The 23,147-nt window shown below is 33.9% G+C and overlaps 1 protein-coding gene across 2 annotated transcripts in view; it reads right to left on the reverse strand.

The window, feature by feature from the left end:
* AK7 (adenylate kinase 7) overlaps positions 1 to 23,147 on the reverse strand; it is a 104,065-nt gene that overhangs the window by 34,694 nt on the left and 46,224 nt on the right. For both annotated transcript variants that reach the window (XM_074291356.1, XM_074291357.1), the window contains 3 exons: positions 14,522 to 14,602; positions 6,170 to 6,258; positions 1,075 to 1,165 (listed from right to left, as the gene is read on the reverse strand). In XM_074291356.1, the coding sequence (XP_074147457.1) occupies positions 1,075 to 1,165; positions 6,170 to 6,258; positions 14,522 to 14,602 (261 nt within the window). The remainder of the gene's footprint in view (positions 1 to 1,074; positions 1,166 to 6,169; positions 6,259 to 14,521; positions 14,603 to 23,147) is intronic.

A 23,147-nucleotide genomic window follows, 5' to 3' on the forward strand; every position in this document is an offset into this window, starting at 1 on the left:
TATTATTTTAGCTTTAGTGAATCTGGGTCATGATACAGCCACAATTTCAACATATGCCTATAGATACATCCTAATTTTTCAAAAGTGTCACCTGTGCATGTTGGGGTAAGAAACTAGTCATTTCTTAACATGGCAGTTTTATTTTTGAAACACCTATTTCTAGCCCCCATCCCATCATATATTTTTGGTTTTGCTTCCATCTAGGTAAAAACCAATTTAAGATTAAACATCTGCAGAGGATGATTCAAAAAGTAAACCCACATATGGATATTTACTAATTGATTAAATTTATATTTGCCTTAAGACAAAGACAGAAGAAACCCTTAGTCTCTATATCTCCACCATCCTCCAGTCCAGCTTCCTCCTGGAGTTGCCATCCCTTTTAGAATAAGCAAAGCAAAAATAACTTTTCCTTAGTTCTAGTAAGGGGTATTCATTTTGGTTAGCTGACTTCATCCATCTACTTAATATAACATTCCTCAGGGCATTTTTGCCCCCTCTCCCCCACTTCTACTAGTGCAACAGTCTAAGACCTTCAGAGAATGCGTCCCTCTTCACTACCTCCTCTGTGCTTCTTTGTATAAGCACTCCTTGCTCTCCCCCATCCTGTTGTCCATATTCATTTCAACTTTCTGTCCACCCCTTCTTCCCATTTCCCTACTGAGCTGTTATCAAGCAAAGCTGTAAACATTACTGTATGTATGCTCCACAGAAACTCTCTCCCTCTCCCTAAAAAAAGAAAAAAAAAAAAAAAAAGCCTTAAATTACAGACAAGATTTCATGACTGTTCCATTTTATAATTTGCATATTTAATTTCTTAATGGAAAAAAAAGAATATTATCAAAATATGGTCTCCCATAAAAAAGTTCTATTTGATTGTCTAGTTTCCTAGCATAAAGATGACCCAGAATCCCTGAAGGTTATCTTAATGAAACATAAGCTCCGGAAGTCAGAAATGCAAATACCAGACTAGTTACTAAGGTGTAAAGAGGTTACAATCTGCTTTAGTGGAGGGAGTACCTACATTCATAAAACCACAGGTTTTTAAAGTAAGTATCAACTGAAGTATTTTACCTTTAATATATCTTCTTGTGTATGTAAAGCTTCATCCATTGCAATTAGGTAGTGAACCTTTGGCACATGGTCGACTATATTTTGTAAGATCCTGCAATTCAGTAAGAACAATGATCATAACAGATGTGCATTCCCTTGAAACCTAAAACTGAAAAATTCCAAAAGAAAATACTAGCAAATTCAGATCTCACTCTATTTAAGAGATTCAATTTTATTTTATTATTTCAATAATGAAATTTCTAAAATGAAGATATGTTCAAATGAATTGTCAAGACTTTAGATATGTGGTAAATTTTTTATTAAAAGCCTTTCATGGACAATTTTTCATCATTGACCCTTGCAAAATGTTGTGTTCCAATTCCCCCACCCTCTACTTCCTCCTCAACATGGCAAGTAAGTCAAGTTATGTTAAACATGGTAAAAAATATGTGTTAAATCCAATATATGCATACAAATTTATACAATTATCTTCCTACACACACAAAAAAAAATCAGATCAAAAAGGAAAATAAATAGGAAAAAAATAAAATGCAAGCAAACAACAACAAAAAGAGTGAAAATGCTAAGTTGTGATCCATATTCAGTTCCCACAGTACTCTCTGGGTGTAGATTGTTCTCTTCATCACAAAATCATTGTAACTGGTCTGGATTATCTCACTGTTACAAAGAGCCTCATCATATAATCTTGTTGTTGCTGTGTATAATGATCTCCCGGTTCTACTCATTTTATTTAGCATCAGTTCATGTAAGTCTTTCCAGGCCTTTCTGAAATCATCGTGCTAGTCATTTCTTACAGAACAATAATATAATATAACATATAATATTATAATAATAATATAATATTCCATAACATTCATATACCATAATTTAGTCAGCTACTCAGTTTCCAGTCTCTTGTCACTATGAAAAGGGATGACACAAACATTTTTGCACATGTGGGTTCCTTTCCCTCTTTTAAGATCTCTTTGGGATACAAACCCAGTAAAGACACAGCTGAGTTAAAGGGTATAAACAGTTTGATTGGCCTTTGGGCATGGTTCCAAATTGCTCTCCATAATGATTGGATCCATTCACAACTCCATCAACAATGTCCCAGTTTTTCCACATCCCCCCCAACATTCATCATTATCTTTTCCTGTCATCTTAACCAATCTTACAGGTGTGTAGTGATATCTCAGAGTTGTCTTAATTTGCATTTCTCTGATCAATAGTGATTTGGAACACTCTTTCATATGAGTAGAAATAGTTTCAATTTCATCATCCAAAAATTGTTTATTCATATCCTTTGACCATTTATCAATTGGAGAATGGCTTGATTTCTTTAAATTAGAGTCAATTCTCTATATATTTTGGAAATGAGGTCTTTATTAGAACCTTTGAATGTAAAAATGTTTTCCCAATTTATTGCTTCCATTTCTAATCTTGTCTGCATTAGTTTTGTTTGTACAATACCTTTTTAACTTAATATAATCAAAATTACCTATTTTGTGTTCAATATTATCTCTAGTTCTACTTTGGCCACAAATTCCTTCCTTCTCCATAGATCTGAGAGGTAAACTATCCTTTGTTCTTCTAATTTGCATATAATATCACTCTTCATGTCTAAATCATGAACCTATTTCAATCTTAACTTGATATATGGTGTTAGTTGTCAATGCCTAATTTCTGCCACACTGGTTTCCAATTTTCCCAGCAGTTTTTGTCAAACAGTGAGTTATCCCAAAAGCTGGGGTTTTTGGGTTTGTCAAACACTAGATTACTATTGTCATTGACTATTTTGTCCTGTGAACCTAACCTATTCCCCTGACCAGCTATTTATTTCTTAGCCAGTAGCAAAGGGTTTTGGTGAATGGTGCTTTATAATATAGTTTTATATCTGGTACAGCTAGGCCACTTTCATTTGCTTTTTTTTTTTTCATTAATTATCTTGAAATTCTTGACCTTTTGGTTTCCCAGATGAACTTTGCTATTTCTTTCTAGTTCTGTAAAATACTATCTTGGGAGTTTGATTGGTACAGCACTGAATAAGTAAATTAATTTAGGGAGTATTGTCATTTTTATTATATTTGCTCAGCCTCTCAATGAGCACTTGATATTTTTCCAGTTGATTAGATCGGACTTTATTTGTGTGGAAAGTGTTTTGCAGTTGTGTTCATGTAGTTTGTGACTTTGCCTTGGCAGATAAGACTCAAAAATATTCTATATCATCAATAGTTATTTTATATGGAATTTCTCTTTGTATCTCTTGCTGTTGAACTTGCTGTTGGTAAAATATAAAAATGCTTATGATTTATGTGGATTTGTTTTGTATCCTGCAACTTTGCTGAAGTTGTGAATTGTTTCTAGTAGTTTTTTAGTTGATTCTCTAGGGTTCTTTAAATATACCATCATAGCATCTGCAAAGAGTGATAATTTGGTTTTCTCATTACCTATTCTAATTCCTTTAATCTCTTTTTCTTCTCTTATTGCCAAAACTAACATTTCTAATACATTATTGAATAGTAATGGTGATAGTGGGCAACCTTGTTTCACCTCTGATCTTAGTGGGAATGGTTCCAGTTTATCCCCATTACATATAATGCTTGTTGATGGTTTTAAATAGATGTTACTGATCTTTTTTTTTCCAACATTTTTTTTATTTATAATTTTTTTCACAGTATATATGCATGAGTAATTTTTTTTATAATATTATCCCCTGTATTCATTTTTCCAAATTATCCCCTCCCTCCCTCTACTCCCTCCCCTTGATGACAGGCAATCCCATACATTTTGCATATGTTACAATATAACCTAGATACAATATATGTGTGTAAATAACATTTTCTTGTTGCACATTAAGTATTAGATTCCAAAGGTATAAGTAACCTGGGGAGATAGACAGTAGTGCTAACAATTTACATTCACTTCCCAGTGTTCCTTCTCTGGGTGTAGTTATTTCTGTCCATCATTGATCAACTGGAAGTGAGTTGGATCTTCTTTATGTTGAAGATATCCACTTCCATCAGAATACATATTCATACAACATTGAAGTGTACAGCGATCTTCTGGTTCTATTCATTTCACTCAGCATCAGTTGATGCAAGTCTCTCCAAGCCTCTCTGTATTCCTCCTGGTGGTCATTTCTTATAGAACAATAATATTCCATAACCTTCATATACCATAATTTACCCAACCATTCTCCAATTGATGGGCATCCATTCATCTTCCAGTTTCTAGCTACTACAAAAAGAGCTTCCACAAACATTTTGGCACATACAGGTCCCTTTCCGCTCTTTAGTATTTCTTTGGGATATAAGCCCAATAGCAGCAATGCTGGGTCAAAGGGTATGCACAGTTTGATAACTTTTTGGGCATAGTTCCAAATTGCTCTCCAGAATGGCTGGATTCTTTCACAACTCCACCAACAATGTATTAGTGTCCCAGTTTTCCCACATCCCCTCCAACATTCATCATTATTTGTTCCTGTCATCTTAGCCAATCTGACAGGTGTGTAGTAGTATCTCAGAGTTGTCTTAATTTGAATTTCTCTGATCAGTAGTGATTTGGAACACTCTTTCATATGAGTGGATATAGTTTCAATTTCATCATCTGAGAATTGTCTGTTACTGATCATTTAAAGGAAAACTCCATTTATTCCTATACTCTGTAGTGTTTTTAAGGGAATGGGTGTTGTGTTTTATCAAATCTTTTTTGTGACTCTATTGAGATAATTTGATGCTTTTTGTTAATTTGGTTATTGATATGGTCAAATATGCTGATAGTTTTCCTAATATTGAACCAGCTCTCCTGCTATAAATCCTACTTGGTTATGGTGTATTATCCTATGGATAATTTTCTGTAATCTCATTGCTAATATTTTATTTAAAATTTTTGCATCAATATTCATTAGGGAAATTGATCTATAATTTTCTTTCTCTGTTTTTACCCTACCTGATTTAGGTATCAGCTATGTTGTAAATTTTAAGGGACCAAAAGAATCTCTAGAGCCATGGAAATTTCCAGAGGCTATTCACAATGTGAATAGAATAACCTTCTATCTTCTCTCAGCATTTTTTTTTGTCCTTTCTCCTTTTCTTTTCCTCCTCTTCCTAAACTCTGGTCCCTTATCCTCTTCTTTCCTCTACCTACCCTCTAACATATACAAATACACAAATATTTGTTTTGATACCTGGAAGGAGATTACATTTTAGAAAAATATTTAACAGCTGTTCTGTTGTCAGCAAAATTAGTGGAGGTTATATGAATAAATGACGTGGGGGAGCAGTGTCTGTGTGTGTGTGTGTGTGTGTGTGTGTGTGTGTGTGTGTGTATGTGAAGAGAGAAAGAGAGAGAAAGTGTGAGAGAGAGACAGAGACAGAGAGAAAGAGAGAGAGAGGAAGAGAGATAGAGATAAGAGATATATAGATAGATTAATTATCATTGCTCTACTTCATAGAATTCTGTGGACAGATGAATGAGAATATAGAATTCTGTGGACAGATGAATAAATATACTGACTTCAAGGACTACATCTACTTAATTTCTTAACAGCAATGTAGTCTACAAACACACATGAAAATTCCCCTCAACATGGCTACCCTCCAGCTCCCTCTCAGAAGTCTGTTGGGTTCAAAGTCAAGGAAACTTAGGGAACAGTATGTAAATGTTTATGAGGAGATATTTCTATTCTCCAGTTTCCATGGTGATGCCTTTGGGAAAAAGTGAGCCTGAAATTATGCCTATATTTTTATTGTGTATTCCCATATCTATTTCTAAAACCTACACATAAGATTCTTTTATAGAATTTTGCCTAAGCCAGCCTAATGTCCTCTCTGGGAGCACAACTGATGAGGAAAGTAGCTCAAAGAAAGGTTCAATACTTTGAGAGGTGGAAAATTATAAGCATAACTTACAATTTGTAAAGAAGGTCAAAGATTTACACACCATTTTTAATCTTTATAGGACCCTGATGGCTGCGAATAAGAAGAATGGTTCATTTCTCTTTAAAAATTGCAGCTCGAGCTGCTCATCTGGCAATTTGGAATAAACAAAAATCTCAGGGCTTGGAAAGAGCAGGCATAATAATAATAATAGGTTATTTATTAGTAATGCTTACCCTGCTAAATCAACGACATGAATTGCTGGAATTATATTTGTGCCCTCACCAAAGACTGGTAATGTAGTAGTTTCACCTAACCATGCCATCTGTAAAAAAAAATAAAAGTAACAAATGTCATCCATGCCATTCCTTATCTGTTTGTCCTGGATAAATGGTAATTTATTCTAAGCAGCAAGTGCTACATGATGACGCGATACCTAGAACAAATGCTTTGGGATCATAAAACTGCTCAATCTTTAACATCTAGTCCAATGATATCAAACTCAGAAACAGATCCCCTTGTGGGCCATATAATAACTTAGAAAAACACAAATTAATATGACCTATGTTTTATTTTTTCATTTTATCTGGTTCTGGCCAGACTGCGGAGCCTGTGAATTTGACACCTCTGATATAGTCCACCTTTTACATGAAATATAACTATGTTTTATATATTGTTTAATAAAACATATTTATCACTAATTTTTGTTCTCATGTTATATTAGTACTATGTATTATATGGACGTTAAAGATGGTTTGGATATAAGAAATAGAGTAAAAATAACAGCAAAAATGTGAGCCTGAAAAAAAGAGGTAAGCTTAACATGTGAAAAAAGGGATGGTAACAGAAATCTGTCAGCAACTTTCACCGCAATTAGTGCCCAGTAGTGGCATCCACTAAAATAAAAGTACCAGAGGACGGTCTCCAGCACTTTGATATATCCTTCGTGGAAGATTTATAGAAATACATTAAAAAAAATACATAGGATAAGAAGATATGAATAGGTTGTGATATATACCACTGGAAAGAATATTCATATCAACAAGATCAGTAATAGTTTTTCATATATAATATTTTTCAACATATCTGGAAAAGCCTTTATAGAAATTCTATTAAGTCTTAGTGAGTACTGCTGTCCCTCTGCCTTTCTCATGGTATACTGCTTAAGTTTGGTTCTCTAGGCAGTTTTAGCATGATTCCTTCTATCCAGGAGCTCAGAACTATATTATCGGGATCCTTGGAAAGGATGAAGTAAGATGGGGCACAGTCGCTATCTGATGTGATGGAAAGTCCAGGAGGCTCTGACATTCACTTACTATATGATCCTGAATAAGTCATAACCTCTTTGAGCCTTTTTCCTCATTCATAAACTGGAGTATATCAAATTGCATTGTTGATCTCAAAGGGTGGGTCTGAGGAAGGCAAATAGTATATCCTAAAATTCCATAGGAATGAGTTACTATGATTATTTATCCACATTCTCTTCTTCTCTCCCCCTCCCAATTTTATTTAACCAAAATAAATGATCTGATTAAGATACCTAACCAAAGACTTCGATCCACCCTCTAATATTCATCTAAAAGTCATGTTTTCCCTGTTTTCAAGGACCTAAGAGAAATAAAACATTCATTCTATACCTAACTATTAAGATGATGATGTCCAGGTGGTTTGGAGGGGGGAGAGCAAATTGGTAAAGTAGTCTAGGATTCTAGGGTTACAGAAAGAAATACATCATCTATATCAAGCGTATGCAGAATGAAAAAGCTAATGTCATAAATGTGCATAGCATGGGTGGTTATTACTAGTCTAAATCTGAACAAGGGTCACAAAAAAATTCTTTTTTTTTTTTTTTTTTCCTGAAGCTGGGGTTAAGTGATTTGCCCAGGGTCACACAGCTAGAAAGTGTAGAAAGTGTTAAGTATCTGAGAACAGATTTGAACTCAGGTCCTCCTGAATTCAGGGCTGGTGCTCTATCCACTGCGCCATCTAGCTGCCACCCACAAAAAAAGATTCTTAATCATAAACCCGTCTTGACAAGATGGAAAGTAGAAGTGTTAATATAAAGAAGAGACCATTAAGAAGATGCCAAAATAAAATTGTCTGTTGTGCAACAGTAATTAAAGAATGAAAAAAATTTTTAAAGAAGTATTAAACAAAAACATATGAAGCACTTACTATAGGTGCTAGAAATACAAAGATGAATAAGCAGTCTTTAAAGGGAATAGAATCTAGTAGGGGCCAGGCAGTTTTCAGTTTTAAAAAAAATGAGGAAATCTTGGAATATAATATTCCAAAAGGCAAAAAATTTAGCCTTATTACCAAACATAGTTTAGACTGCAAAGCTGAGTATAACCCTATAGGGAAAAAATTGGACTTTATAGAAGAGAAGACTTTTATTTTTTTTTAATTTTTTTTTTCCTGAGGCTGGGGTTAAGTGACTTGCCCAGGGTCACACAGCTAGGAAGTTTTAAGTGTCTGAGATCAGATTCGAACCCCGTTCCTCCTAAATTCAGGGCTGGTGCTCTATTCACTGCACCACCTAGCTGCCCCAGAGAAGACTTTTAAATATCTGATAAAAATATACAACCTGCTAGGAACTTTGAAATGTAAATCCAAGAATCCAGAAATATCTAGAGAAAGATATTTGAGAAACTGGAAGGAGCTCCACAATGCTATAATGCTAATACCAGTAGAGAGAGAAGAAATGAGTATGTCTTCAGAATCATAATATCTTCAACTTGTATTGAGGAAGAAAAATGGAAGTCCACTTGTGTGAGTGAATTAGTTCTGTTTTGAGAGTTTTAAGAAAATAAAGAAAAGGGAGAGTAAAAAGATTAGAAGGTGATGGAAATTTGTTATTTCTCATAAATGGGTAGGGAATATACTAATATGGAAGAAGGAATGAAAGGAGTTTTAGAAGCACACTCACTTTCATCTGAAATGGTCAAAGGAAGTTTGAAAACACAGACACACACACACAGAGTTTAATGAAGAAAAATATCAAAGAAACAAAATGATAGTCTTGGGTTAAGAGAGAAGATAACACCAGGGAAGAAGTAAGCAGAACAAATTCACTGATCCTGAAGATGGTGATTAAAAGGAGTAATGGTAGGATAATAGAGAAAAAGAACTAATCAGCCAGTCCATCATCTCACTGTCAACCTCACCCCCTCCATCAATTGCCAGGTCTTCATGATTTTACCTTCACGGCTGTCATACATGTCCTCTTCTCTTCACTCAGGCAGTTACTACTCTAGTTCAGCTTTTATCACCTCTCTCTTGAACTATTACAAGACCGTTTCAATTGTTTTTCTTCTAACTCAAATCTTTTATACTTCACTAAAACCCCCCACTTAGCTGCCAAAAGTGGTTTTCCTAAAAAATAAGTTTGAATGTTTCACCATCCCAATCAGTGGACTCCAGTAGCTCCTATTACCTCTAAGATACTAACTTTGAGATATAAAAGTTCCTCATAATCTGGCTTCTTTCTTTATTGTATAAATAAAATTGTTGTATGTTCTCAAGATCTATGGACCTCAGAAATTATAACAGGTGCTGGCAGCTACCCTAAAGAAGAATGCCCAATGTCCTTCTGGGTGGGTATAATGTACCTACATAAGTAAAAGGTACTCAAAATGTGCTTCAATTTTCTGTGTTACAAAGGAGCCTCTGAGACAAAAGTTATAGGTAAAAATATTGAAATATATTTAAGTATAATTCAAATGTTGCTTTATTGAGTCCCCTTGGTCAGTAGAGAGAGAGAGCTCTATTTCTTTGTATCTCACATGGTGCTTTATTGGACAGCTCTACTATGATCTAATTATGAAATGTTGAAAAAGGGAAATAGAAAAGAAAGAATGAAAATATGAACACTTCTTGAAGCAAGTTATTTAACATCATCTACAAGCAATTTTTTTTGACAAGTCTTGTTTTTCTGTCTAGTCCTGATATTTTATTTGCATAGAGATCTCTACAGTCAGTCACTAAGTTAATAAACACTAAATGCTAACTATGGGTCACTTATTGTGCTAAGCATGGAGGGGTGTCAAAGAAAAACAAAAGGCAATACCTGCCTTCAAAGAAGCTCACAGTCTGATAGGGAAGATAAAGAGCAAGTTGTTTTAAAACAATCTACATACGGGATAAATAGCAACAATCAACAGAGGGAGGCACTAGAATTAGGAAAGGTTCCTGTGGAAGGTGGGATTTTAGCTAGGTGAAGCAAGAAGGCAGAGATAAAGAGGGCATGGAAGATAACCAGTAAAATTCCCATAGCCAAGAGATAGTGTTTGTTTGAAGAACAAGAAGGCCAATGTCACAGGACTGAAGAATGTATGTGTGTGAGGAGAGAGGAAGTATAAAGAAAAAGAAGACTGGAAAGGTACAGATTCTGTGTAATAAGGGCCTCTGAGTGCCAGACAGATGATTTTATATTTAATCCTGGAGATCAGAGGGAAATACTGTCTAGTGGAATAGGAGGATAATGGGATGAGACCCTTATTTTAGGAGTGGACTGGAATGGGGAGAAATGTGGCAGGCACAGATATGGTCATGCACGAGAATGGTGTTAGTTTCTGAGGAGAGAAGAGGGAATATTTGAGAGATAACTGCAAAGGTAGAATTGATAGGTCTTGGCAACAGATTGAATATAGGAGGTAAGAGAAAAGGAGTTGAGGATGACACCTTGCAGGACTTAGGACTTGGGAGGATGCTGCTGCCTTTGACAATAATAGGGAAGTTTGGAAGAGGGGAAGATTTTAGGGAAAAGATAATAGGTTTAGTTTTAAACATACTGAGTTTGAGATGTTTACAGGATATCCAGTTCAAAATGTCTAATTGGCAGCTGAAGATGTAAAACTGGAGGTTGGCTGAGAGGTTATGGATGGATAAATCGATGTGGGATTCATCAGCATAGAGATGATAATGTAATCCATGGGAGTTGATAAGATCATGAAGCTAAACAGTATAGAATGAAAAGAAAAAAGAGCCTAAGACAAAAAACAGAGTTCTGGTGGGATACCCAGGGTTATCAGTCATGACCCAGATGAAGATCCAGTAGAAGAACCTGAGAAGGAATGATAAGACAGGTAGGAGGAGAACCAGGAGAGAACAGTATCCTGAAAATCTTAAGGGAAGAGATTATCAAGCAGAAAAGAATGGTCAACAGAGAGGCCAAAAAAGATGAAGACTGAGAAAAGGTCATTGGATTTGGCAATTAAGAGATCATTGCTATATCTTTAGAGGCTTATTTGAAGAAAATAGAGAAAGAGAAGATTAATGAATTGGGCTTGCAACTTAAAAGGCTAGAAAAAGACCAAATTAAAACCCCCCAACCAAAAATTAAACTTGAAATACAAACATTAAAAGGAGAAATCAATAATATTGAAAGTAAAAAAACTATTGAATTAATAAATAAAACCAAGAGTTGGTTTTATGAAAAAGCCAATAAAATAGATAAACCTTTGGTAAATCTGATCAGAAAAAAGAAAGAGGAAAATCAAATTGTTAGTCTTACAAATGAAAAGGGGGATCTTTCCACCAATGAAGAGGAAATTAGAGAAATAATAAGGAGTTACTTTGCCCAACTTTATGCCAATAAATTTGATAACTTAAGTGAAATGGATGACTTCTTCCAAAAATATAGGCTTCCGAGATTAACAGAGGAGGAAATAAATTGCTTAAATAGTCCCATTTCAGAAAAAGAAATAGAACAAGCTATTAATCAACTCCCCAGGAAAAAATCCCCTGGACCAGATGGATTTACATGTGAATTCTACCAAACATTTAAAGAACAATTAGCCCCAATGCTATATAAACTATTTGAAAAAATAGGGAATGAAGGAGTCCTACCAAACTCCTTTTATGACACAGACATGGTACTGATACCTAAACCAGGTCGATCGAAAACTGAGAAAGAAAATTATAGACCAATTTCCTTAATGAATATTGATGCTAAAATCTTAAATAAGATATTAGCAAAAAGACTTCAGAAAATCATCTCCAGGATAATACACTATGATCAAGTAGGATTCATACCAGGAATGCAGGGCTGGTTTAATATTAGGAAAACTATTAGTATAATTGACCATATTAATAATCAAATTAATAAAAACCATATGATCATCTCAATAGATGCAGAAAAAGCATTTGACAAAATCCAACATCCATTCCTACTAAAAACTCTTGAGAGTATAGGAATAAATGGATTATTTCTTAGAATAATCAGGAGCATATATTTAAGACCTTCAGTAAGCATAATATGCAATAGAAATAAACTGCAACCTTTCCCAGTAAGATCAGGAGTGAAACAAGGTTGCCCACTATCACCATTACTATTCAATATAGTACTAGAAACGCTAGCCTCGGCAATAAGAGCCGAGAAAGAGATTCAAGGAATTAGAGTAGGAAATGAGGAAATCAAACTATCACTCTTTGCAGATGACATGATGGTATACTTAGAGAACCCCAAAGACTCTGCTAAAAAGCTATTAGAAATAATTCAGAATTTTAGCAAAGTGGCAGGATACAAAATAAATCCACATAAATCCTCAGCATTCTTATATATCACCAACAAAATGCAACAGCAAGAGATACAAAGAGAAATTCCATTCCAAACAAATGTTGAGAGTATAAAGTATTTGGGAATCCATCTACCAAAGAATAGTCAGGAATTATATGAGAAAAATTACAAAACACTTGCCACAAAAATAAAGTCAGATTTAAATAATTGGAAAGACATTCAGTGCTCTTGGATAGGTCGAGCGAATATAATAAAGATGACAATACTCCCTAAACTAATCTATTTATTTAGTGCTATACCAATCAGACTCCGAAGAAATTATTTTAATGACCTAGAAAAAATAACAACAAAATTCATATGGAAGAATAAAAGGTCGAGAATTGCAAGGGAACTAATGAAAAAAAACTCAGAGGAAGGTGGTCTAAGTGTACCTGATCTAAAGCTATATTATATAGCAGCAGTCACCAAAACCATTTGGTACTGGCTAAGAAATAGAACGGTAGATCAGTGGAACAGATTAGATACAAAGGACAAAAAAGGGTTCATCTATAGCAATCTAATCTTTGACAAACCCAAAGATACCAACATTAGGGACAAAAATTCATTATTCGGAAGAAACTGTTGGGAAAACTGGAAATTAGTATGGCAGAAATTAGATATGGACCCACACTTAACACCATATACCAAGATAAGATCAAAATGGGTCCATGATTTAGGCATAAAGAATGAGATCATAAATAGATTAGAGGAACAGAGAATAGTCTACCTCTCAGACCTGTGGAGGAGGAAGGAATTTATGACCAGAGGAGAATTAGAGATCATTATTGATCACAAAATAGAAGATTTTGATTACATCAAACTAAAAAGTTTCTGTACAAACAATACTAATGCAAACAAGATTAGAAGGGAAGTAACAAATTGGGAAAATATTTTTAAAAGTAAAGGTTCTGACAAAGGTCTCATTTCCAAAATATATAGAGAACTGACCCTGATTTATAGGAAACCAAACCATTCTCCAATTGATAAATGGTCAAGGGATATGAACAGACAATTCTCAGATGATGAAATTGAAACTATTTCCACTCATATGAAAAGGTGTTCCAAATCACTACTGATCAGAGAAATGCAAATTAAGACAACTCTGAGATACCACTACCACCTGTCAGATTGGATAAAATGACAGGAACAAATAATGATGAGTGTTGGAGGGGATGTGGGAAGGCTGGGACACTGATGCATTGTTGGTGGAGTTGTGAAAGAATCCGGCCATTCTGGAGAGCAATTTGGAACTATGCCCAAAAAGTTGTCAAATTGTGCATACCCTTTGACCCAGCATTGCTGTTATTGGGATTATATCCCAAAAAATACTAAAGAGTGGAAAGGGACCTGTATGTGCCAAAATGTTTGTGGAAGCTCTTTTTGTTGTAGCTAGAAACTGGAAGTGGAATGGATGTCCATCAATTGGAGAATGGTTGGGTAAATTGTGGTATATGAATGTTATGGAATATTATTGCTCTGTAAGAAATGACCAGTAGGAGGAATACAGAGAGGCTTGGAGAGACTTAAATCAACTGTTGCTGAGTGAAATGAGCAGAACCAGAAGATCACTATACACTTCAACAACAATACTGTATGAGGATGTATTCTGATGGAAGTGGAAATCTTCAACATAAAGAAGATCCAACTCACTTCCAGTTGATCAATGATGGACAGAAATAATTATACCCAGAGAAGGAACACAGGGAAGCGAATGTAAATTGTTAGCACTACTGTCTATGTACTCAGGTTACTTATACCTTCGGAAGCTAATAATTAATGTGCAACAAGAAAAAGGTATTTACACACATATATTGTATCTAGGTTATATTGTAAAACATGTAAAATGTATGGGATTACCTGCCATCGGGGGAGGGAGTGGAGGGAGGGAGGGGATAATTTGAAAAAATGAATTAAAAAAAAAAGATTTTAAAATTATAAAGTCAGAGTTAATATATGACAAATAAATGTTTTATATCTCAAAGCTAAAAAATATATTTTGATAAATTAACAAAATTATAAAAGATCATACCTTAAAAAATAAATGTAAGATGCCTTCTTCTGCTCCATAAATTAGTCCAGAAGCAACTACATAGGTTGAAAATTTTTTGTTCTATTAAATAAAGTACAAATGAAAGTTAGGAAAGTATTATATATTATATAAAAGATATAATATAATACACAGATTCTATAGTACAAAAAATTTGGCACTTTAGAAGCTTACATAACTCTATTAGGATATAATCTTATGAATTAAGATAGAAATAAAGTATACTAACAAAATGCTTAGAGAAAAGGGATAGAGAAAAATGTGAAGAGGGAAGGAGTTAATAATTGCAACTTACATTTACATAATATTTATTTACAAAGTACATGGTTACAGAGTGTTTTGCATCTGATTCTGAGAGCAATCTTTAAGAAAGATTACATTATCCTGTTTTTAACAGATGAATGGTTATATAGTCACATATTTGGTAAATGGCAGAAGTGGAATTGGAATACATGTTTTCTGACTTTGAGTAGCACTTTTTTTGGAGTAGGAGAAAGAAAAAGGAGGGAAAGTACCTAGGCATATATACAGCATCAATCAATTCAAGATGTATGTTTTGTATTTCCTAGTTTTCATAACCTTTAAATCAGGAACGTTTAATGAACAGTAATTACTGGCATAGCTATAGTCAATGAATAGAAAGAGTCCAATAGTACTGAACTACTACTTTTTTTTCCCCCCCCTGAGGCTGGGGTTAAGTGACTTGCCCAGGGTCACACAGCTAGGAAGTGTCTGAGACCAGATTTGAACTTGAGTCTTCCTGAATTCAGGGCTGGTGCTCTATCCAGTGCGCCACCTAGCTAGCCCTGAACTTAGTACTTCTAAGTACCAGTTGAGGCATTATGGGATTCTGTTTCAGTACTTAATCACTTGGAAGCCAAGTAACTGAATGTAACATAGAATTGAATCTTTTTTCATGAATTCAACAAAACTTAAAAACACATTTTGAGTATTATTGATTCATTTATAATGCAAAATGTTATTTGGTTTGTATTTGTTGAGGGATATATCTAACAGAAACCAAATATGATATAATTAATCCTCTAAAATTCTTTGGTAATAATTCTTTTTTTTTTTTTTTTCTATTTTTTCAGGTCTGTATTCCCTCCCTTCTACCTACCTTTTATTCCTTTTCCACATTGAATAAGTAATAAAAACAAAACTCATTAAAAAAAAAATATATATATATATATGTAAACCAAAATAAATTCCTAAATGTCATGGTAAGAAAAAGTTTCCATAGTAATTTTAAATCCATCATGTTTTTATCTCAAGTTGGAGATTATCTTTCATCATGAGTCCATTAGAATTGTGGCTGTTAGATTGATCAGAGTTCTTAAGTCTTTCAAAGTTTCTTGTCTTTATAATATATAAATTGTTCTCTTAGATCTGCACACTTCACTTTGTATCAGTTTCATTAAGTCTCCTCTGAGAGAAATGATCTCTATTCTTTCTTATATCACAGTAGTATTATATCACATTCATATACCATAGCTTATTCAACTATTCCCCAATTAATGGACTGTCCCTCATTTTTCAATTCTTTTCAAATTTTTTTTCACTTTGAAATTTCACATTGAATTTTCAATTCAATTCAGAATTAAATATGCTGTTATGTATGTTTTTGCATATTTAAGTCCTTTTTCCATTTCTCTTTGATCTCTTTGAGTCATCAACTTTGTAATAATTCTTAAAATCTCATTAATTTTTCAGGAGACTACATATATTTTATTTTCTCGTATTTTCCTATGATTTACTAGCAAAAAGTTTTAGGACAGGCATTCAATGAACATTTATAAAATTTAACATGATTTATTTATTTATTTTTATAGCTTTTTATTTACCAGATATATGCATGGGTAATTTTACAGTATTGACAATTGCCAAACCTTTTGTTCCAATTTTTCCCCTCCTCCAGATGGCAGGTTGACCAATACATGTTAAATATATTAAAGTATAAATTAAATACAATATATGTATACGTGTTCAAACAGTTATTTTGCTGTACAAAAAGAATCGGACTTTGAAATAGTGTACAATTAGCCTGTGAAGGAAATAAAAAATGCAGGCAGACAAAAATAGAGAAATTAACATGATTTATTTAAGACATTTATCTATTCAAACTGACTTAGTAATGAAAATAAATTCCAAATAGTAATTACAGGTGAGTAAGACATTACATCTGAATTAAAGTAACAACAAGGACAGCCTACTTGAAGGCTTGGCCCAGAGTCAAAAGAAGTATATAGAGGACGGTATAAAACTATTAAGAAATAAATCCATCTGGGCCAGAGGTTCCAAACATGCCAGCCTTATGCCTGACTTGCCAAGGATCTCTGCCCACTGGAACACTGTTTCCAGTGCCTTCTTATCTCTACCTTCACCTTTTACTAACTAGACTTTACTTCTAAACCCCATAATAAACCTCTTTTATCAATCTAAAAAAAATAATAAATCCACCTGGGCAATTTATTCAGTAATTAAGGAAAAAGTAATTTTGATGAAGTATACCAATAAATTATATGAATGAGTGTCACAATGGAAATGATGTTTTTAAACATCATTTACAGGCTTACAGGATCAAAGCTTTTTTTTTTTTTTTTTTTTTTGGAGCTAGAAGAAATCATAATGGTCATCTAATAAAGCTTGCCAAAGAGAAACCTGAGGCTCAGGAGACTCCCTATAATTACTCATATTTAAAGATGATGTTTTCTATGCATACCTTTTGATCCAGCATGCTACTACTGGGTCATTATATCCCAAGGAAGTCATAAAGGAGTGAAAAGGACCCACATGTGCAAAAATGTAGCAGCTTTTTTTTTTTTTTTTTTTTTATGGAATCAAAAATTGGAAAATGAGTAGATGGTCATTAATTGGGGAAGTTATGATATAAGAAAGTAATGAAATATTATTGTTCTATTAAAAGATGATGAACAAGCTAATTTTATAATAAAGGCCTGGAAAGATTCATATGGACTGCTACTGAGTGAAAAAGCTGAATCAGGAATACATTATACACAGTAACAGCAAGATTGTGCAATGATCAACTATTAAAGACTCGGTTCTTCTCAGCAGTTCAGTGATCCAAGGCAATCCCAATAAATTTTGAATGGACAAAGAAAAATCTATGGAGACTTTAATGTAAATCAACACATGCTATGTTCATTTTCTTTCCTTTTTCTTCTGTTTTTTTTCCCCTCTTGTGGTTTTTCTTTTTTGTTCTCACTTTTCTCTCAAATTCATAAGGTAACGTGTTTAAAAAAAATGTACAACCAGAAAAAAGTAAAACAATAAAAAAGATGATGTTCTTAATTACATTAAATCATAGATTACTAAAGATCTCCTAAATGAAATCCTTAATTACATGAAATAGTTCAACTTAATTATGTACACAGGAATAACAACTGGAATGTCTTTTATCTATACTATGTCAATTGTATTTGCAACTCTCAAAGCTGGTCTCTCAATTCAGATATATTAGATATTAGGTTAAAGGCCAAGATATGTGCTCTCAGTGGGGTGATATTGCCTATAGAGATATAGATTTCAATCCATCTATGCCTGCCCATTCATTGTGTGATTCTCAAAGTTTATTTCTTCTCATAAAGTGACCACAAGTGGTCTATTCAACAGGCTGCAGGTCTTTGTCCCTTCTTCATGACACTGCAAAAACACCAACAGAGTAAATGGACTTTCAAATTCTCCTAATTATTCTCTTTAGCTAGATTATTATCCATCTTCTATTCCCTACAGATATTCATTGTGAGGAAAACTATGTAAGCACCTCAAGTCAGCCATGTTTTCTGATCACATTAAGTAAAGATGAGGGATTTTGACATTAGATACTTTAACTTCTTTGCTTGCCAAATGGTTAAAAAAAATTTGTGTGTATATACATTGTAACTTATCCTAAGCTTCCTGCTTGTTTGTTAAAAGTTCAGAGTTTTTTTTTTTTTCATTTCTGTCTGAAATTCCTGAAATCCATGGGAAGCAATCTCCAAGGTCACTAAAATAATAGTTGCCATCTCCAAAGCTATTCCCTAAGACAGTAGTAAGAAACTGTACTGGGCAGGCTGCCTATCCTGAGATAACAGTTGACTCCTCACATTGCTGAATGTATGCCAATGGATGGGCTGCCTAAAAGTACAAACATTTATCACTCACAATTATAAGCAGAAAATGTATTTTTGAACAAATAAGGGATAGAAAAGCTCACAGTTGATAAAACAGATACATTTAATTATATAAAATTGAAAAGGTTTTGCACAAACAGAACCAATGCTCCTGGAATAAGAAGAAATAACAGTTAATGGGGGAAAAATCTTTACAGCATATTTCTCTGATAAAAATCTGACATTCAAGACATGTAGGGAATTATATAAATGTAAGAATAACAGTCATTCCCCAAAAGACAAATGGTCAAATGATATTGACAAGCATTTCTTAAAAGAAGAAATGAATACCATTAATAAACCATATGAAAAAATACACTAAGTCATTCAAAATAAAATGTGAATTAAAATGACTTTCTGCCCATCAGACTAGCAAAGATTAAATGAAAGGAAAATTACAATTGTTTGTAAAATATGAGGGGACAGGCACATTAATGCACTATTAATTCAGCTATGAATTAATGCTTCTAGGCCAATTGGTTTCCTCTGCAAATTTCTAAAGCTACATAAAAAGTGGGATATTAACACTTTCATGAGGCCACTGAGGTTAAATGCTAATGTACATAAAGTAGTTTAGAAACTTTAAAGTGCTAGATAATTGTAGTTCTACTGATCATATTTAGAGCCTATTATCTTTTCTAAGTACCAGATGGAAGTTGAGAGGAAATGGAAGCCTTCATGGAAAATTATATCACAAGCATTGAGATCTGACCAAATATATACAAAAAAGATTTGTGCAGAAAGTGACAAGTTTTGAAAACATTTAAGGACATTTCTCAAAGAAGATTCTCCAAAACTGGAAAATTGTATATAGTTGATGTTATTCCCAAAAGGAGACAATCAAGACATTAGCAGTAGTAACCAATATACTTCAACTTTCCTACAACAAACTACATCTTTATTTTCATACAACTAATTAAGAAATGTAGAGAATATAAGATTCTATTGTTTATTGTTTATTGAGTACAAAAATGCATTTTACTTATTAGGAGAAATTACAAAATTAAACGTCTTTTTCCAAATAAGGTACATATGTGAAGATCAAATAAGATTCCATTATAATGTCACCAAGAAGGCAACTATTCAGTGACCCATTGAGTGTCAACCTCAAATGAGGCATATACTTACCATATGGCTCTTTATTTCAGAATACTCAGTATTCATCAATGTTATGGAGATAGCCTGGTACAAGATCAAAACAGAAGACTGATCCACTGTTAATGGAAAATTTCCACACATGCTTCTGTTTATAGTTGGCCCTTTGACAATGTCCTGGGTAGCCTTTGTATTGACCAAAGATTTATGTGACTGCTATGATCTGGTTCATATTTAAAGGTATAATTGCTTTATTAATTTCTACTTACATAAATAAAGATAAGTGAGTATGCAATTCCCTGCCTGGAATTGGATCCATTTATGACTTACTATATATTGAAATTTTGAGTATCATGCCCAGTTCAAGAAATTCCTGCTGTTGCATTAGAAATATTCTTATTAAGCAGAGTTCATTTTTTACTTTTTTCTGTTTGCATTTTGAATTAAAGGTTTTTTTGTGATGTATAATTGCTTGTAATTTTACCTATTAAAAATTAAACAAGAAAAAAGTGAAATGCTGGTCATCTATCAGAAGCAGGGCATTTTCTATAAAGGCAAAGAAACAAAACCTGTGTTAAGCAACTTCTACCTCAGACAGATGTGGGAATTTGCCAGTGCTGTGGAAATATTTGGACTCATTCATCATAGGCTTTAGAGCAATGTTGGAGACAATAGTAATATTCCAGTATCTTTCTTCACTCCTAGTGGTTTAATGGAAGACCACAGTATCCAACAGTTTCTCTATGTTGAGGCACAATCTGTACAGAAAAATTCCCAGGAGTTTTTACTCAAGTGTTATTGTAGGGTGATAATATCTTCTGGCAAATCTCAACCCTCCACAAAACTGATTCCCTTGATTTTTTGCATCATGAAGGTTACTCTGCACTCTCAAAGGCAAAAGGTCTGGCAGATTTTACTATGCTTGAAGGGCTTTGGTTACAATCCCATTCATGCAGTAAAATTGTTGCTAAGTAAGAGCCATTCTAATAGAGCTACTACAGCAATAGACTGGCCACTATGTAGGGGAAGAATTCTTTGGTCATTGCAAGTAATGAAACAAAGAGAAATACAAAATTACTCTGTTTTTGAGGCCTTCTTTGGTTTTTGCAATGGTGATGGAAGAATGGAAGAAAAAGAAAAATGAAAATGTGGAAATTTTCTATAAACATTAACTGCTGGACCTCTAAATGTGAGATCCTTGCCTAATGATGAGTGAGTAGACCTATTATAGGAATAACTATCAAATCTTGGTATTCTTCTTATAAAGGATACCAAAAGACAAGATGAAGCTGCAATTAAGAAGGAACGTGAAACACTGAAAATAACATTGAGTTTGAGGTAAGAGTACCAAGTTTAAAAACCTAGCTCTGCCATTTGCTACTTGTATAATCTTGGGCAAGTCATTTAACTACCCTGAGCTCTCATTTTCTTATCTATTAAGGTGCAAAGATGTCTTTCAGAGGTCCTTCCAGTTCTAAGTCATATGACCAATCACACCCAGACCTGGCTTGTTGTCCTATAACCTTAAATGAATCTCCTATTGATATAAGAATTGTTATTTAGGTTCTGATTTAATTTTAGTGATAGTGGAAATGATGACAATATAACCACTTGATTTCAGAGAAAAACAGGGATAGAAATGATCATCTTTGTAGTTCCAGATAGTTTGATGCAGCAGAATAGAATCCTCTAATCTTTCTCTTCACTCTCTATGATCTCATCAATTCATTATGGGTTCAGTGATCATATCTAGCCAAATACCTCCAAAATTCATCTATAAAGATCTAATATCAAGAGGCAGAGCCAAGATGGTAGAGTAGCAAGAAGTACAATAAACTCCCCACCAAAAGTTCTTCATAAAGATTTAGAAAATACACTCAGATTGAATTCTAAATAGGAAATCCGAGGTAAAAAAAAGTAGAGTGAGTAATTTTTTGGGTCCAGGTCACACAGAAAAATAAATAAAATAAAGGTCAAGGTTAGAAAGTTAGATTGGAAGAATAATCCCATTTTAAAAAGCTGATGACAGGAATGTTAAAAACAGAAACCCAGAAGAAGCAAAGCTTTAAGGAAAAACACAACTCATCTACAAAATTCAACTAAAATTATTAGAAGAGATGAAGCAAGAATTTTAAATTATTTTTATAAGAGCACTAGTGGAAAAAATTGGAAAATATGAAAACTATGAAAGAAATAATTGGAAAAGGATTTAACAGTTTGGCATAAGATTTAACTTATCCAAGCAACAAGTGCTCTGAAAACTAGAGTGGACGAAATAAAGACTACATGAGACAACAAGAAATTTTAAAATAAAGTCAAAAGAATGGAAAAATAGGAGAAAATATAAAATATCTTATAACAAATTGTAGCATGCTGTCGTCTCTAGAAGCTGCCGGATCGCTCTCTGGGAAGAGATCTGCTGTGTCTTCTACTCAAATCTCTCCAACAGATTCTTCTTCCTGTAACGAACCGTTGTCTCCAGGCAGTTGCTGTTAACTCTTGTCCTTAGAAGTGACTTCCCTTCCTGCAGAGAGCCCCGTCAAGCCTGATGCAATTCAGAGTCTTTTTCTTGAATCCTGGCTCTGAATCTCCTCCAGCTCTTATCCTTCTCCAGGTTGATCTGCTCTCTGGGCCCAGTGCTATCTCTTTTATCCTCCCAGAGAATGGGCGTGGGATAATGCAAGGGCTTCTGGGAAGAACCACCCCAGCCAATGAGCTTGCCCCCTCTATCAAGTCAACCTGAGTTCTCACCTTGTAATTGTCCAACCTGAATTCTCACCTCGTCACTATCCAGACAACCCGAGTTCTCACTTAGTAATCCTAACATCTCCCCCTTTCTTTTGATTTAGAACATAGGACAGTCATGACCTTGAAACATAAATCCATCAATATGGGAAGTATTACAGATAATTACATAAATGACCTTGAAACATAAATCCATCAATATGGGAAGTATTACAGATAATTACATAAATTACATAAGCACATAGTAACATAGTAATGTAACACATGCTAGAAGTATATAACATAATCATAATCAAATAATCATAAATTGAAAATTTATAAATGTCCATAAGTCCATTGTCCATTAGTCTCATCTTGTGTGAGGAAGTCCAATGATTCCTGCTGGTTTTAAAGTTCTTTAACAGTCTTCTTATTATCCATGCTCTTTCAGTGTCAGATGTTTCTTAGATCTTCTCCTTTATTTTGAGGTCTTTCTCTTTTTCTGTCTCTCTCTGATGGATAAGGCGAATATGACTCGTTGGCACCCATCTGATTCCTTCTCCTGCTGAAGAAATACAAGCAAACCCTCTCCCCCAGGCAGTTAACCTATCTAATTA

This window comes from Sminthopsis crassicaudata, chromosome 2 (genome assembly GCF_048593235.1).
Source record: "Sminthopsis crassicaudata isolate SCR6 chromosome 2, ASM4859323v1, whole genome shotgun sequence".
Lineage (NCBI taxonomy): Eukaryota > Metazoa > Chordata > Mammalia > Dasyuromorphia > Dasyuridae > Sminthopsis > Sminthopsis crassicaudata.